Source organism: Quercus suber, unplaced genomic scaffold, assembly GCF_002906115.3.
Source record: "Quercus suber isolate HL8 unplaced genomic scaffold, Cork oak 2.0 scaffold_435, whole genome shotgun sequence".
In the NCBI taxonomy this organism is placed as follows: domain Eukaryota; kingdom Viridiplantae; phylum Streptophyta; class Magnoliopsida; order Fagales; family Fagaceae; genus Quercus; species Quercus suber.
Window position 1 is genome coordinate 120,080 of NW_027069886.1, and position 17,857 is coordinate 137,936.

Consider the following 17,857-nt stretch of genomic DNA (forward strand, 5'->3'; position numbering starts at 1 on the left):
GAACAAGGACCTCAAGATTCAGCAAATAAGTAAATAAAATTTTCTGGGCAACGAAGAACATGAGCAATCATGTTCTAGTGAAGAACACATCTTCCAAAAATATAATAAAAAGAAAAGAAATTTTTTTTAAAAAAATCCTCATTAGTTTATTTTAATTATTTTAATTTATTTTTTTTGATGTGGTTTTTGACGTGGCATGGGTGATGAGTGCCACGCTGGATTTTTAATAATATTTTAATTAGTCTGTTAACCACATCAGCTATTTCCATCTGTTGGTTGATGGAAAAGACTAAAATAATAAGCGTTAATTGGTTTATGGACTAAAAGTGGTAAAATAGAAATATAGGGACCAAAATAAAAATGACCTCAAAATGTAGGGACTAAAAGTGCATTTACGTTTTTAAAAAATAATAATTTTATACGAAGGTAGAATAATCCGTTTCACCTCGATCTTATCAGTATCATCGCCAAAGCAGCAAGGCAGACGGGATTTAAATTCACTTTTGTATACTTTGATTCAGTACATACCTACCTCTCCATTAAGTTGAATCAAATTAGCAATTAACAAGACAAATAAAATGAGAAGCGTGAATCAAAATATTCAATAGTGAATATGTACAAACAATAATATCCTTGCATGTCCCATAAAAAAAAAAAAATTCCTTGCATGTGTCAATGACCTTGTACGTTTTATTTATTTTTATTTTTTATTTTTAAGGAAACCAATGACCTTATAGTGAGTTGAATATATCTTCCTACTCTCTAGTTCATTAATCAGGCCTGGCTTCCATGTATTATTGGTGTGAGATTTCTTTTTATTTTATTTCAATAATTACAAAAGCTAAGAAATTTGAATAATAAATATTTTAATTGAAAACATTAAGAGGCAAGTTGAATTACAATTCACAAGACTTTTAACAGTCTGATATTTATTAATTTACAGCTTTTTTCATTTTCATCTATTATTGAATTTTAAAGAAAATGAAAGAAAAAAAATTTCACCTCTCCTTTGAGTAAAGTAATGTTATGGATATAACATATAAGGGCATGTTTCTTACACACTATACACGCAAATTTTAAGTACTTTTTTTTGTAAGAAAATAGTTACAATATATAATTTGTTTGTTCGTTTAGACCTCTTAAAACTAGATTGTTAAACCTAATATTTTTTTTGATGGGATTGTTAAACCTAATATATTAGCTAAGTGATTACTTAGATTAATTATTTAGATTTAGGTTAAACAAGCATATATCATATCATGCACTGTAGCGGAAAAGTAAATAACACCACGATATGATAACTCAGGAAAACCGATGAAACGAATCGTTTCAAGTTAAAAACCTGGGGAGAATTTGACCTAATTATCCTCATGGTAAAGCAAATACACTACAAGAGAATCGAAATTTTTACAATTAGATTTAATCCTAAATCTATTACTACCTCAAGTAGTAATTTACTGACACGATCACATGTAAACTCCAAATCTACAGACTTCTTCTCTCATTGGATTTATTGCAACACAAGCACTCACGCTTGTGACTTTGAAATCCCATTTAAAGGTTTTAGATCACCATCAGTAATGATCTTGTAACAGCAACTAGGTTCTACCACCGCTTGATTGTAGATCTTGCTTCGATAGATTCTTATGTAGTTAGAATGTATAAAACTTCTTAGATCTTACAAACAATAATACACAAGTCTTCTAAAAGTTTGAAAAACGTAGCTAGCGTTTCTCTTTTATATGTGGACAAGTTAGAATGAAACCTTAAACGTTTTCGCGGGCTTGGGCTTTGTTTAAAAATTCTGCAGAATTTGATTTTTGCGATTTTCGATTGGTTGAGCCTAATTCTTGATCGATTGAGCTTGGCAGAATGTGACTTCCCTTTTCTGCAGTAAGCTCGAACTTGAAATTTGAAACCTACACCGTTAAGCATTGCCTAACACATAGACTAGACATGTTTTGTTCTCGATTTGCCAACACAAATAAGATATTATTCTAAACATTTAATCCTAAATCTTCAGAATTTAACACAACTAATCCCGTAACTCAAGCTCTTTCTTTTTGTACAAAAACACTTTGTGCATGAACTCGTGTAAATGAATATACCTTTTTTTTTTTTTTTTTTAAAAAGGAAAAAAGTGATTAGTTTTCCCAGCATAATAGGCCATATAAAACAACCAAATTGTTGACACTTTTGTCCAGTCTCTAGATTTGGTGTGGCGCATTAACATTAACATTATCGTCAGCGGAAATGGAAGTAGTGGTACTTCCACTTCCACATTTCACAATTCATAATTCATGCACTTTTCTTTTACAAACACTTTTCTTTTACAAACCCTGCACTACAGAGTAGACACTAGACAGTACACACTACACGCACATACACACACGCCAACCGCATTAACTTCCAAAACCCACTGTTAAGCGCATCTCAATCCTCAGATACCCTCTCTCTCAAAAGGGTCATGTCCAAGTTTACATTTCTTTTGATACAAACATAGTTTAGAACTTTAGACAAAGATAGAACTAAGTTAGTTGTAATTAGTACATAGAAAAAACAGGGAGCGAGAGAGAAATATATATCAGTTTGTTTGGCTTAAAATTTGTAGTGTTTTGGGTGTCTTTTATCTATGGCTTCCTGGGTTCTTTCTCCGGGGGCTTCGGTCACTGGGACCAGAAGTGACAAGGCTGGGCTCTTGTTCTGGGGTAGGCGTTCGGTGGCTCAGGTGAAGAGTCAGAGGTTCTGGGTTCGGTCCTCTTTGGACTCTTTGGAAACCAAAGTTTCTGACATGCGTACTAATGGTAATTCTGTGCTATTATATCTGGAGCTATGGAATATCTGGTTTTTGTGCCTTTTTTGCTTTCTGGGTGTTTGGTATTTTGTTGTTTGGTGAGAAATTTTTTGGTTTTGATTGATGGGTTGAGTGACTTTTCACTGAATTTGAGGGAGTTTATGGTGATTTATATGTGAATTTGATGGTTATTTTGAGCTGAGTTTGAGAATTGGATTTGGTTGAAGGGGAAAAGTGGGGAAGGGGGTAGTAGGGTATATTATGTGTGGTTTGAATTCTGTTGTTGAGGAAATGCTATGTGGTGAGGTTTTGTAGTAGTTATTTTGAATTGGATGTTCATTAATGGAAAAATGAAAACTTGTTTGCTAAGTAGACTTTGATCTTGGTTAGTAAATTAGTTAATTTGGAAGTATCCTCTTTCTTTTTGGATGGTTTTCAGGATTATCAATTACTTATTTATCCACCTAAAACGTCGTGTCTTTCAAAGTTTACTTGAACTGTTCAGTCTGTGAAAGATTTAAGGCCTCTATTTGTGTTGGATTGAGTAGAGAATTATACTCGTACCTCAGGTCTTGTAATTGAATCCTAGGATGCATAAGTGAAAATTAGTAAACCAATATATTTTTCTTCCCCTTTCATTTTCTTTTTATGACAAGCTAAACAAATTGAATTGGAAAAAGGGCTTACTACCACAGTACTGCTTCATAGTTCTATATCCTAAAAATAGTGGAATGCATATGAATTTTTAATCATTTATTTTGATTTAAGCTTCTCAATTAGGCAAATGTGTCAATGCAATAAATTAATAAAGACTGAATTCTAGTTTAATATTACCAAAAGATAAAAGTCTATATTTTTTTTATGAGCATCCAAAAGATCAAAATCTTCTGATTGCATTTACTTAGGAATTAGTGATTCTAGGTGCAGTGTTTGGACTTCAATATATTTAAATGAATGATTTACATGGCAGCTCCAAAAGGGTTGTTTCCACCAGAACCTGAACATTATCGGGGACCTAAGCTGAAAGTTGCTATTATTGGAGCTGGGCTAGCGGGCATGTCAACAGCGGTTGAACTTTTGGATCAGGGCCATGAGGTTTGGCCCATTTTATTCTATCGTCCCCAAATGCTGACAATATGTCTTCTTCGTTTCCTGCAATTTTCCAATGGCTTGATCATACTGCCATTCCACCATTTTTTTTTTTTTGAAAATGAAGAATTAGATATAAAATCAGCAATTTGGGTTATTCTGCTAAGTTTTTTCAGCAGAAATGCACTAGAGAGTATTTTATCTTCTGTTATTTTAATGTTTTTTCATTGTGAGGATATTCTTTGCCTCTGTTTTATTTATTTATTTGTATTTTCAGGTGGATATATACGAGTCAAGGACTTTTATTGGTGGAAAAGTGGGTTCTTTTGTTGACCGACGTGGGAACCACATTGAAATGGGACTGCATGTTTTCTTTGGTTGCTATAATAATCTTTTCCGTTTGATGAAAAAGGTGAACATAACTTGCTTGTTGCAGTGATATGACATTCTAGCATTCGTTGCAAACTTTACACATTAGTATTATGTAGCTAGAAAACACATGCAAGTATGGCATGAACCAGAGATGTGATTTGTAATTTCTGGAAAGAGGAAAAAAAGGTCCCTGTTCTGTGATGTAATGGGCTGATTCAGATTTTTTCCTTCTCTGCACTTGACTTAGCTTATCCTCTTTTTAGAATCAAAATCTTGTAAAATCTCCTGAATAGTAGTTATAACTATGTTTTCTTTAAGAAAAAGATTCTCTATCTATGTAGTCTCTGATAGTTTTCTAATTTTAATTGAACCTAGGTGGGTGCAGATAAAAATTTACTTGTGAAGGACCATACTCACACTTTTGTAAACAAAGATGGTCAAATTGGTGGTATGATTCTGTGCTTGATCTTAAATAAAGTTTTACTTAATAATAAATAAGCTTAATAGTTTCATTATATATATATATATATATATTTGCAAATTGCTTTTGGCAATGCTGAATGTTGTATTTATGTATCATTTATACTCAGAAATATGTTGCTAATACTTTGGTTTTCTACTTCAGAACTTGATTTTCGATTTCTAGTTGGAGCTCCATTACATGGAATTCGAGCATTTTTAACTACAAATCAGCTTAAGGTAGTGCTTACTATGCCATTGCCACTGCCTTCGTCACACCATATTTTCATGCCATGACCATCTGTTATCATTCGAAGATGTGCTTTCAATTCTTAGTGATGCAAAATATCTTGGTTTTAGTTGGTTAAACTTAATTTGACAGTTTGTGGATCATTGAAAAGGAAAAAAAAAGTGGCTAAATGCAGATTTTATCTTACTGAAAAATCTCCTTTTGCAGTGCTTACATTGTTGCTGAAGCTTCTTGCTTCTTTGGAATTTGTCACTGACCTATTTTCTTTCACATATTGTAAAAGTGCAGACTTATGATAAAGCAAGAAATGCTGTGGCTCTTGCTCTCAGTCCAGTTGTGAGGGCTCTTGTTGATCCAGATGGTGCAATGAGGGATATACGGAATTTGGATAGTGTAAGAGATGTTTTATTGTCTAATATTTTCGGGCTCCTTTCCTTATTCTGATCTATTAGAATGACTGCCTTTTTGTTTTTGGGTTACAAAGGGAAAACCCTAGTCCCAGAAACTACATACCATCAATAGGACGTATCTGGGGAGCAGTAATTTCTGCAAAACTTGACTAGTAGTACTCTCTGGAGGAGATCTGACGACAAAAATCCCAGGAAGGAATTTTCAGTTTTCATGGAGACTTCTAACTTTTCTGTTCACCTCCACCTTTCTATGTTATTTTTCTGTTTGTCCTTGGATTTTTTGTGTGTGTGTATGGGTGGGTGGGTGGGTGGGTGGGGAGGGGGGATGTTTGGGGATGGGGGGAAGTGTCATTACATGGTCTTAGGCTATAGTTTGATTGAAATGTAAATGTACTTTTGTGGCTCTATCTTTTTTATTCTCAGGCTTTTTTGTACATGTATTTTTTTTACGTGATTCTATTATTTGAACATTTCATTTTTTTTTTTCTTACAGATCAGCTTCTCTGATTGGTTCTTGTCCAAAGGTGGCACACGCACGAGTATTCAGAGAATGTGGGATCCTGTTGCCTATGCCCTTGGGTTTATTGATTGTGATAATATGAGTGCTCGTTGCATGCTCACTATATTCTCATTGTTTGCCACTAAGACGGAGGCTTCACTTCTACGCATGCTCAAGGGTTCTCCGGATGTTTACTTGAGTGGTCCCATCAGAAAATATATCACAGACAAAGGGGGAAGGTATTGTTTTTGGAATATATGGAATAGTGATTCATTATTTGCTGTATTCTCCTATATTCATTTGTTGCTCCTCTGCTAGAACAGGTTCCATCTTAGGTGGGGTTGTAGAGAAATACTCTATGATAAATCAGCTGATGGAGACACATATGTCACAGGACTTGCTATGTCTAAGGTGATTAGTCAACCATCTGTGTATTAATCTATCACTATACCTGCTGACTTGCTTCCAAGTCCAGCACAAGTCTAGGATTTTTAACTGTTACATGGCATTGTGGACTTTGGGATTCTTCTTTTAAGTATTAATGCCTACTATTTGTTATTCATCTCAGGCTACTAGTAAGAAAACTGTGAAAGCTGATGCTTATGTTGCAGGTTCGTGGTTTGTTCTTCCTCTGTGTCTGTTTATAATTATAAATTTATTTAGTTCAGGCGAGTATTCTCTAAGCCTAGGACTGTTCTTTTGGCAGCATGTGATGTCCCTGGAATCAAAAGATTACTTCCAACTCAGTGGAGGGAATTGGACTTTTTCAATAATATTTATGAACTAGTTGGAGTTCCTGTTGTCACAGTACAACTAAGATACAATGGTTGGGTCACAGAGTTACAGGATCTAGAACGGTCAAGGTAATTATCTCATCTGTATGATGTTATTGGCATGGAGAAGTGGGATGCCATTGCTATGAGGAACAAAGAAAATCTGCTTCTGTTACACTTCTGAAAGCCTAAGACCTTTTGCTTTATTTCATTGTGAAATGTTACCTTCTGACTGGTAGGCAATTGAGGCAAGCTGCGGGGTTAGATAACCTTCTTTATAGTCCAGATGCAGATTTCTCTTGCTTTGCCGACTTAGCACTAACATCTCCCGAAGACTACTACATTGAGGGACAAGGTTCATTGCTCCAGTAAGGAAAATGTTCTTATCATTATCATTTGAGCCTTATATTCTGGCAATATTTATTACATTGTGGCAATATTGATCTGCCAACATGTGTTTCCAGTCAATAGGATAGCTATGACTTGTGATTCTTACCGGAAGGCTTTTATTTATTTGTAATTTGCTGTGTATTAATCCTTCTTTTAGGTTTGCTTTGTGCTGGTTGTTGTGTATGCCTATTCATTCTTTGCGACCAACATAGTAAACATTTTGTGTGCTGATTTCGACCCTTTTACCTCTATCACTATCAACAAATTTGCTACCACAACTAGTGTATATTACATTGATCTCAGGATTCTCTGCTCTTGCAATCTGTATTTTGCATTCTTCCCTCCATGTAGATTCATTTCTAGACCTAGACTTTTACCTCAACCACTAAAATAAGCTTTGTTTTTTGCGTTTGTTATAAGATGGAGTTTGGTAGCTTATGACTTAGAATCCTTTTCTTTTTCCACTTTAAAAGAATTTACTGGTAAATCTTTCTGTTTGCTGTTTTGTATTATCATTTCTCATATCCTTCACTATCTTTTGTCTTTCTAGATGCCAAGGTATATGCAAAGCTGTAAAACCACTGGTATTATCTGTTTTGAATGTAACTTTTACCTCTGTTTTAGGTTTCACCTTTTCTTTTCAAGGATAATGGGAAATGAATACGAGGGAAAATAAATATATATTAAAAAGAAAAGAAGCTTTTGTAACAGGTAATAGATGACATGAATTTTCCTAAACCAAAAAAAGAGGGTAACATAGGACTTGGAAAACTACCAAACTGTCCCACAAGTATATGCATTGTTTTACTTTCATACTATTCGATGTTTTCATTCAAGCGGCTCAGGCCCGTACTGCAATGATCTCAATGTATTATTGTTATTCTTTTTTTTTTTTCAATATTATAATGCTAATATGACTCATACTTACATAAGTTAATACAAATATCTTGACCTCAGTGATTGGCTAAATATTAACTTGCAGTAAGGATTTGGAACTTTTCAATCCCTGATGTTAAGTTGTAAAGCCCTACTGCAAACATCCAATTTGGAATGAATATTCTTTTCTCATGTTTTTATGTCTCCATTAATATTTCCTTTTGTATTCACCTACTCAGTCAAAAAAGTGGTTTCTGTCTTGCAGGTGTGTTCTGACACCAGGGGATCCTTACATGCCCTTGCCAAATGAGGAAATCATAGCAAGAGTGGCAAAACAGGTAAAAACTACTCTTGTTTATCAAATAACCTCAATTGCGTTCAAAGGAATCCAAAGTTATTGCTTTCAGTTTCATGTGTTCTTTCTCCAGTCCAGTTGTCATGTTATGGAATTTATTTCATGGTTATAAACAATTTAGTGGAAAAGAAAGAAATGGGTGCAACTTCAGTACAATGGAGGTTCAAAATAGATCCCCTAGAGAGAACTGACCTCTGAAATTTAGGTTATCCAAAAGATCTGAATATGGAAAATGAAAAAGCGGCCATCTAATCAAAATAAGTGATTGCCAAGAGCCGGAGTTTGAACTTGTTTTTTGGAAGGTCAACATGCTAAAAAAAAAAAAGGTTTTAGTATCTCTCCCACCTTAGAATAAGGTAGAAAATTCCAGATAACACGTCACTCTACTTCTTTCCATTCCAAATTGAATAGGCGACTAGATCCTCCTTGCAACAGAGTAGGAGTAGAAAATGATAAACTATCTGTCTAGTGTTCTTATGCATGTTTTGGGAAATTTCTTATGATATTGATTAACTTCACAAAATTGTTGGAAATAAATTTTTTACCATTTTCCATGGGGAAAAAAAAGAAAGTAGGAAGTTAATTTATCTTTTATGCTTAAGTATCTCATATCTTAATTTAAAAATTTAGGCTATGTTCTACTTCATAGATTGCATCTCTGTTTTAAAGAGGCTTCTACTTAGAAGATACACGTGCACGCACATTGTGGTGTTGGCTTCATAGAGCTCTGTTCTCAATTGAATTAAAACAGCGCTGTAACGCATGATTTCTTTTCTCTTGAATGTAACGCATGAATAAAAACAGCGCTGTCTTTGTTATCAGGTTTTGGCTTTATTCCCATCATCTCAAGGTTTAGAACTAACTTGGTCATCTGTTGTCAAAATTGGGCAATCTCTATACCGGGAGGCACCTGGTAAAGATCCATTTAGACCTGATCAAAAGACACCAGTAAAAAATTTCTTCCTTGCTGGCTCATATACAAAACAGGTAAAACTTCACTGCCCCGAATCTCTCACATGATGCTTGGTTGTAACATGCATATAACTGTTGAACATTTATTCAGAAAAAAGAAAAAAGGAAAAAAGAAAAACTGTTGTAACACTTTTGCCAGAGATTCCTTCTGAAAAGGTTATGATAGAGGATATAATATCTCTAAATTAACATATATGAGAACTTTTGTAGCACCTAAATTTTTGAATATGTTCCAAGGCTCAAAATATGATCTACCAAAATAAATAAGTAAAATCAGTCCTTTTAGATAAACTAATATTCCCTGTTTTCTGCAAATGTGGCTAGACATTGTTGGTGGGTCATTGGTTCTGACAATGTCTTACATGACATTTCACTTGTTAATATTACAAGCAGGTCTATAATATTTTCTGGACAAACCTAATGGCTAATGGGCTGCAGGTGGCTGCACCTTGTTACAAAATAACCATTTTCCCCCTTATCACCCATCCCCGGATGCACAAATTTGAGCATGAGAGAGAGAGAGAGAGAGAGAGATGGCTTGTAACATGTTCTGCTAAAAATGGTTGGGGGACTCAGTTATTTTCAGCAGGAACAAGGGAGTTTCTGTTGGAAAGAAGGGACATAATAAGCTACCTTTCTCGCCTATTTGGCTAAGATGAGTATAGCATCTTAAGTTGGCTATTGGTTCAAACAATGTAATATGACAGCTTTGTTATTTTTGCAATAACAGATAACAAATATTTATTTGAGCAAATTCTTGAAATTTAAGTTGTTAGCTGATGAGCCCTTGCTAATCTGCACGAAATCCATATTCCATGAGGCAGATGAATGTCACTAAAGAAACATTATTAAAGAAACCAGTATTAAGTCTAAATGGTTATATGTTGTACAGGATTACATAGACAGCATGGAGGGGGCAACTTTGTCTGGCAGGCAAGCTTCTGCATTTATATGTGATGCTGGGGAAGAGTTGGTGGCATTGCGGAAGAAACTTGCAGCCATTGAATCTCAAGAAAGCACGAAAGCTGCCAACGTTACTGATGAGCTAAGTCTAGTCTAATACATTGTCATTTATTATTCGGGCACTAAGAAACCACCTCAAATTGTTGAGGGCAGGTGGTGGCTCCACAGGAGTAAGTTTGTTCAATTTGTATGTAACACAACGAAATTGTATAAAGAATGAAATAATAATTACAAGAGAATCATGAAATCAATCTCATCCATCTGTGTTTATACGATCTTGTCAACAATGATTTACAATGCGCACTTTAGTTATGCTCAATTAGAAAGAGGGCTGCCGCTAGGGGGTTTTGACATCCAAGGATTTTTTTTATGTTTCATTAGTTTATCCCTTGATAAAAACACTTTATGTTTCAAAAAAGTGATAATATTTAAATAGTGTAAGGCTAAGCTCTTGCTCATTGATGCCAAAAAACAAAAAGCTCAATAAAAACATTTGCCAAGGGGTTATGTATTGTTGGCAAAAAAGAAAGGTTTAGCTCAAATGGTACCTCCTTGTAAGAGCAGTGAAGAGGGAGAACATGGATTCAACACCAACCCTATGTGTGTATAACTAACTTACTAATATAGGTGAATCTGCTTCTTTCTCGACCTCCACATGTTGATGCAGTAATGTACTCCTTTATTTTTGGCTTTTGGTTACAAACTTAAATAATTACTGTGATAATCTATACACAACCAATGGTAGGAATCTGCTAATATAAACTAGGAAACTTGTAAAGGATCTTAATTTGAAAACATGTGAAGTTGCAAAGTTAAAGGAGTTACTATTTGGCTAAGATGAGTATAGCATCTTAAGTTGGCTATTGGTTCAAACAATGTAATATGACAGCTTTGTTATTTTTGCAATAACAGATAACAAATATTTATTTGAGCAAATTCTTGAAATTTAAGTTGTTAGCTGATGAGCCCTTGCTAATCTGCACGAAATCCATATTCCATGAGGCAGATGAATGTCACTAAAGAAACATTATTAAAGAAACCAGTATTAAGTCTAAATGGTTATATGTTGTACAGGATTACATAGACAGCATGGAGGGGGCAACTTTGTCTGGCAGGCAAGCTTCTGCATTTATATGTGATGCTGGGGAAGAGTTGGTGGCATTGCGGAAGAAACTTGCAGCCATTGAATCTCAAGAAAGCACGAAAGCTGCCAACGTTACTGATGAGCTAAGTCTAGTCTAATACATTGTCATTTATTATTCGGGCACTAAGAAACCACCTCAAATTGTTGAGGGCAGGTGGTGGCTCCACAGGAGTAAGTTTGTTCAATTTGTATGTAACACAACGAAATTGTATAAAGAATGAAATAATAATTACAAGAGAATCATGAAATCAATCTCATCCATCTGTGTTTATACGATCTTGTCAACAATGATTTACAATGCGCACTTTAGTTATGCTCAATTAGAAAGAGGGCTGCCGCTAGGGGGTTTTGACATCCAAGGATTTTTTTTATGTTTCATTAGTTTATCCCTTGATAAAAACACTTTATGTTTCAAAAAAGTGATAATATTTAAATAGTGTAAGGCTAAGATCTTGCTCATTGATGCCAAAAAACAAAAAGCTCAATAAAAACATTTGCCAAGGGGTTATGTATTGTTGCCAAAAAAAGAAAGGTTTAGCTCAAATGGTACCTCCTTGTAAGAGCAGTGAAGAGGGAGAACATGGATTCAACACCAACCCTATGTGTGTATAACTAACTTACTAATATAGGTGAATCTGCTTCTTTCTCGACCTCCACATGTTGATGCAGTAATGTACTCCTTTATTTTTGGCTTTTGGTTACAAACTTAAATAATTACTGTGATAATCTATACACAACCAATGGTAGGAATCTGCTAATATAAACTAGGAAACTTGTAAAGGATCTTAATTTGAAAACATGTGAAGTTGCAAAGTTAAAGGAGTTGATACAGTACCAACTTTAGTAATTCATACAAAATCTTGAAATACAATTCACTGATTAGTCTGTTGAGAATTTGTAGTCAACCCCAAAAAATTTGGGATTAAGTCCTCTTGTTGTATTCACCGATAATAACTTATAGTATTCAATTATTCATTGATGTTTATCACGTAGTGATTACTTTCTAGTTTTTATTGTTATGCTTTTGGTATATAGACAGTGATTTAAACTTAAGTCCCTTATTTGATGACAAATTATTTTAATAATTTAGTTTACTAGAATCTAATATCAATGATCTTATAATAAAGCAATATTTTTTTTTTCTCAAAAGTCTAATTAAAAGTCTAATTAACTAAATGTAAGAGTGCTTTAAAAAAAAAAAAGTTTAATGTAAAGTGTGACATTTATAAAATTATGTTACTCTATCAATTAACCACAAAAACAAAAACTATCATAATACAAACAAGAATATCAGTCGGGCTAGGACTAAGGAGAGGGCGTCCAGAGTTTATGTGTTGGATATTCGGGCTTTGGTATGGAAGGGCTTTCCCTGAAATTGCAAATCATCCAAAATAAAAATTGGAGAGTATCAAATGTATTTTACAAACGACAAAACAAGGAAAAAAAAAAGAAGCTAACTCAGTAACTATTAGAATATATAGGCCCAAAATAGAACTGCTCTCACCTAAATCATTGAACAAACTTTTATTTATTTGGGCTCAAAATCATGGAACCACCAAGCACCTTCATATAGTAATTGTTGGATTGGTGACAGGGAGAGCAGTGATAAATTAAGGTAGGTGATGATAATAAGAGCTAGGTACACAACAATAAAACAAATCCCATTTTAAGTATTTTCAATGCAAACCTTGAGTTATCAACCAATCAATCATACTCCTTTACAGCCAAATCTCACTTTTAAGAGTTAATCAACGATTAATAAACTAAGAACTAAATAGGCCTATGTATCTCTCCTACTCCTTGCACTCCAACACAAACACATTAGCAAAATTTGAGAGAGAGAAATGGATGATAGCATAAATTGTGGATTGCTAGTTATGTGCTTCGTCATTCTAGCTGCAAGCCATAAGGCCCATGAGAAAAAGAGCTTATTGGGGGTGCACTAGAGAGTGTATCCCAGGTTGTAAATCAAGGTTACAAGGGGGTATTGTCTCTTGCATCATTTTCTGTACCATGCAGTGTTCAAGTTCTTTCAGCAGTCAGGTAATTGCTCCAGAACTGAGTATATTTGTTCTAAAACCAGCTTGTAGCATTTATATGTTATTGTATAAAATGTATGCATGCATAATATGAAATTTATTGACAGAACCATATAGATCTTAATGTTTCATGTTCTCATCTGAAAATGAATTTTCATGTGGCAATAAAACCAGGTTACAGGGGCCAACAGCAGTACTAACACTGCTGCCAGCTCCATTTTCATTGCCATTATGGCTACACAAAATCCCTCTCAAATACAAAGCAATGGTACCACAATACACACCAGCATCATCATTCTCACCACAATCATTAACTCACAAAATGATCCTTGAACCTCTGCTGCAAACATTAACTGCTCCTCGAATATTATTAAGCTCGTTAGCATTGTTGCCTTGCAAAATGAAATGCTGACTGTTGTTAAAGCTTGTTTCTCCACAAGGAATGAAAGAAACAGAAATGGATTCCAGTATCATGATAAGATCAGGTTAAAGCATCAAAGGATTGGAGAGGCATCTTAAGTTTAGCGCTTACAATTGAAAAGCAAAGAAAGCAAGGAGGATCTGCAGACTGTTTTATAGAGGAGTCAAGAGGGTTTTAGGGGGTCAGTTGCCTCCCTCAAATTCTTTGAATGACTGGAGCAGGCTAGTATGAATCTTAGCTCTTTATGATCCCTCATCCATCCAACCTACCTACCAAGCCACTCTAATTGGTGAACTTTGAGACGCAATTTTGGTAACTTGTCCAACATTAGATTTTGTATAAAACATTTGTTAGTGTAAAAGCGTTTGTTGTTCAGAAGTTGGTTGTAAGCAAGTTTGTAGAACACATCTCTGATCTCTCAGAATACCTAGTGGCAACAACTTGGACAGGAATGCAAACATATGCATATAGAACTAGACTAGAAAAGTAGAATTGATCAAGACTATTGAGGGGTGTTTCCTTCATCTTCTTTTTCTTTTTTGGTTAATTTGTTAAGTTGCACAGTAAGGGGTTCTTTATCGACATGATAACAATCGCCAATTCCTAAAACCAACAATAGACTTAGGATAAGTCAAGACATTCTATTTGATTACTTACATTATCCGCTAAAAGTTAGATGTTAGACAAGTGGTTTGATTACAACGACTAGGAGGGATTCTGGAAGTAGAAAGAGTGTAAATTCAGCCGGAATTTAATACAGAATCAGTTCAACTTATACCCAGCTAAAGAAAAGAGTGCACAATTTTTAACTTTCATGTTTGAAGAAGGAAAATTCAATAGGTTGCTCAAACATTCACCCTTAGTTGCTCTATTGAAATGAAACCCCTAAAACTTCCAAGAGAAATCTGACCAGGAATCAAGATGGTCTTTTACAAGTGAAGAAACCCAATGAGACCTAAGGGCTTTCTCGCCACAATGTCCTGTCAAGCATACCAGAGAAACACAATCTAATAACGAGTGAAAGAAATTATAAACAAACAAAAGAAGACATGAGCAAAATCTAATTCATCTTCACCTCCACTAGAGAAGTTGACAAACCTGGAAAATACTTTCAAATTGTTCACTATTGGTGCCAATCTACTGCCAAACTCTCAGATATGGAAACCTACTAACATCATACATGTGAAGTGGATGGGCGTTTAGAAGCACTGAATCATGGGTAGTTGAACTAAGCTAATAAACGATTGGAGTCACTCCCAAAGCTAACTCTATCATTATACATGTCTCCGGCTTGGTTCAAAAACTAAATTGTACATTTTTCGGGCCATGACATCAACTTCTGATACAAGAAATATGGCTTCCTAAGAAGTTTGAATCAATTTCAGACTACAGCCCAATGATCTTGAAGAGAAGCAATTTTTTTCCTCCATGTTTTTGATACAACCTTGAAACTTATTCTGTGCATGCACCTATTTAGTGCATAATGAAAATCTACTTCAGACTAACTTTTACACAGGAACGCTAGAAACAGTCTAAGCTAATCCCGCATAAAAAGACAGCTAACTTCTTTAAATTGCTAGAATGGAAAAGAGAAGGTCACTCATCTCAGTTCAAAAGAGAGTGAACACCGGAGAAGTAATGTAGTCTAAACTTTGCTTTGGACTATCCAATCTTACTAGCAACAACTACTGAACTACATATCAATTCAGAAAATCCTTTATCAACCAGGCAATAATCAATTGTGCTTCATAAATAGCAAAGTAGTTTGATTACAGGTATCATTATGATTCCTTGAGAAAATGTGGATAAGGGAGAAAACACTCCTATATTCTAACAGCCATCTTTAGCATGAAAATAAACAGATCATGTTTAAACATGCTTGATTTCAGTCAGGTAAGTCTAGCTTCTTCAATTTTATGCCAGCTTCATTAAAAAACATGAGAAAACTAAGTTTTACATTGAACCAAAAATAGGAGAACATAATTTAATCGCAAAGTTAATAAAAATCAAGCATATCCCTACCAAAAGCAGCTAAAAAAAAAAAAAAAACTAAAGTAACACTACCACGTTAAGATGAGTTGGTTCAAGTATGATACATACTCTTCATTAGAGAGACCCAGAACTGGATTGCTCCACAGTATCGCAATACTCAATCCCATAAACATCTTAGAAACACATACATAGAAACTATGTTGATTAATTTCAACGCAGACCCACAAACATCTTCCATACACATAAAATGAATTTAAAGAACCAGAGATAATTGTAAGATCTTAGAGAGAGATTGGTACAAAAAAAAGTTCTTATTGTGTTTATACATAAATAACAACAACAACAACAACAAGACTTATTCACAAATTTTTGGGGTCGGCTATGGATCCTTAATAGATTAGTTAGGTTCAGCCACATGTATCCTGATAATAGCTTTTTATCATCAGACTAAGACGGTTTTGGTGTAGGTGGGGATTAAACCTCAGAACTCTTATTCAATCATCAAAAACTTTACCAATTGAGTTAACTAGAACTCACTTCTCTTTTAATATCTTATTAAAAAAAACTAACCAATAAAATTTCTATTATTTTTATACATTTGTATTCTGCCTCCATTAATGAATTTAGTTTTAAGTATTTAGTATTAAAAAAAAAAAAGCGATTATGGACTAGGGCTTGTTCTGCAACATTTTTATTTATTTTTTCTCATTTCATTTCATTTCATTTCATGACAATTCTTGTTTACCTATATCATACACAAACACACAAAACCATGTTTTTTGTCACACGTCAACTCTTAGTTGGATTACAACACCTACATATAACCGTTTTTAACAATTGTTGTTATGGTAACTATTTTCATTTGGTTACATTACATTTTGACACTTTCTCATAAGACAATAGAGGTATATTCATTAACTGTTAGTATTTTCTCCACAAGAAAGGAGAAGTTTATGCGATATTACAGAAAATGCTTCCGAAATTTCTTCCTAGCGTATTGTAATGTTATTAACTCTGAATTAAAATAATAACTATTGACAAAATTAAATTAAACCTGCATGCCAAATTAACCCAAAAACATATAAGATCATACAAATAACCCACATACCAAATAAAACCCAAACACATATTCTCCTCTCTATGTCTCTCTCTCTCCAAACTCTATTTTCTCCCACTAATAAATTAAAATCCTAATCTGAAATATAGATATTAGAAATTAGACTTGGATCAAGAGAGAAGAAGACAAATGACGTCATCTAGATTTGAGAGATTGAGATTTACACTGTGTGCTTTAAGATTCAGATTTGAGAGAATAAAATTTACCAGTGTTCTTTGGGATTAAAATTTGAGATTGACTCAGAAATGAGACAAAAAGACACTTGAAATAATTTTAAATATTAAGGAAAGTGGGTAGTTTTAATCATTAAGATAAACGACATTGTCTAGATCATAGGTTTTTTTTTTTTTTTTTGCTTTTGTTTTTGTTTTTGTTTTTTGTTGAAATAGTTGTACCAATTTCTTAATTCTAAGCCAAACCACAATGGTTTTGTAATTCTTTTGACTAATTTTAGAATGATTAACTAGGTAGTATTGTACCAAAGTTTGACCCATAATAACAATAACAATAACAATAACGATAACAATAAGATTAATAAAAATGAGGAAGTAGTTTGATTACAAACATCATTATGCTTCCTTAAGCCATTGAGAACATTTAGATATCTAATAGCCAAGTTTAGCATGAAAACAGCCAAATTCATGTTTAAAAGATCTCATACATGTTTGAGTTTAGTCAGGTATTTCAAGTATAGCTTGTTCAATTTTTAATCATTTGTTCAATTTTTCAAGGCTATTATAAGCATTTGTAATTCTATTGACTAATTTCAAATGATTGACAGGTTGTACCATACAAAAGTTTGACCCATAATAACAATAACAATAACAATGATAAAAAATGAAGAAGTAGTTCAATCACAGACATCATTATGCTTCCTTAAGCCATTGAGGAAATTTAGATATCTAACAGCCAACTTTAGTATGAAAAAAGCCAAATTCATGT

The 17,857-nt window shown here is 34.0% G+C and overlaps 1 protein-coding gene across 1 annotated transcript; it reads left to right on the forward strand.

Moving 5' to 3' along the window:
- The first annotated feature begins 2,252 nt into the window (after positions 1–2,252).
- Positions 2,253–10,474, forward strand: LOC111983961 (zeta-carotene desaturase, chloroplastic/chromoplastic). Its single transcript, XM_024015604.2, has 14 exons — positions 2,253–2,804; positions 3,765–3,889; positions 4,161–4,295; positions 4,631–4,703; positions 4,881–4,954; positions 5,253–5,357; positions 5,868–6,112; positions 6,197–6,284; positions 6,442–6,484; positions 6,580–6,736; positions 6,886–7,014; positions 8,178–8,250; positions 9,090–9,254; positions 10,132–10,474. The coding sequence occupies exons 1-14, from the start codon at positions 2,633–2,635 to the stop codon at positions 10,297–10,299; spliced, it is 1,752 nt and encodes a 583-aa protein (XP_023871372.2). The 5' UTR covers positions 2,253–2,632; the 3' UTR covers positions 10,300–10,474.
- The last annotated feature ends 7,383 nt before the right edge of the window (positions 10,475–17,857 follow it).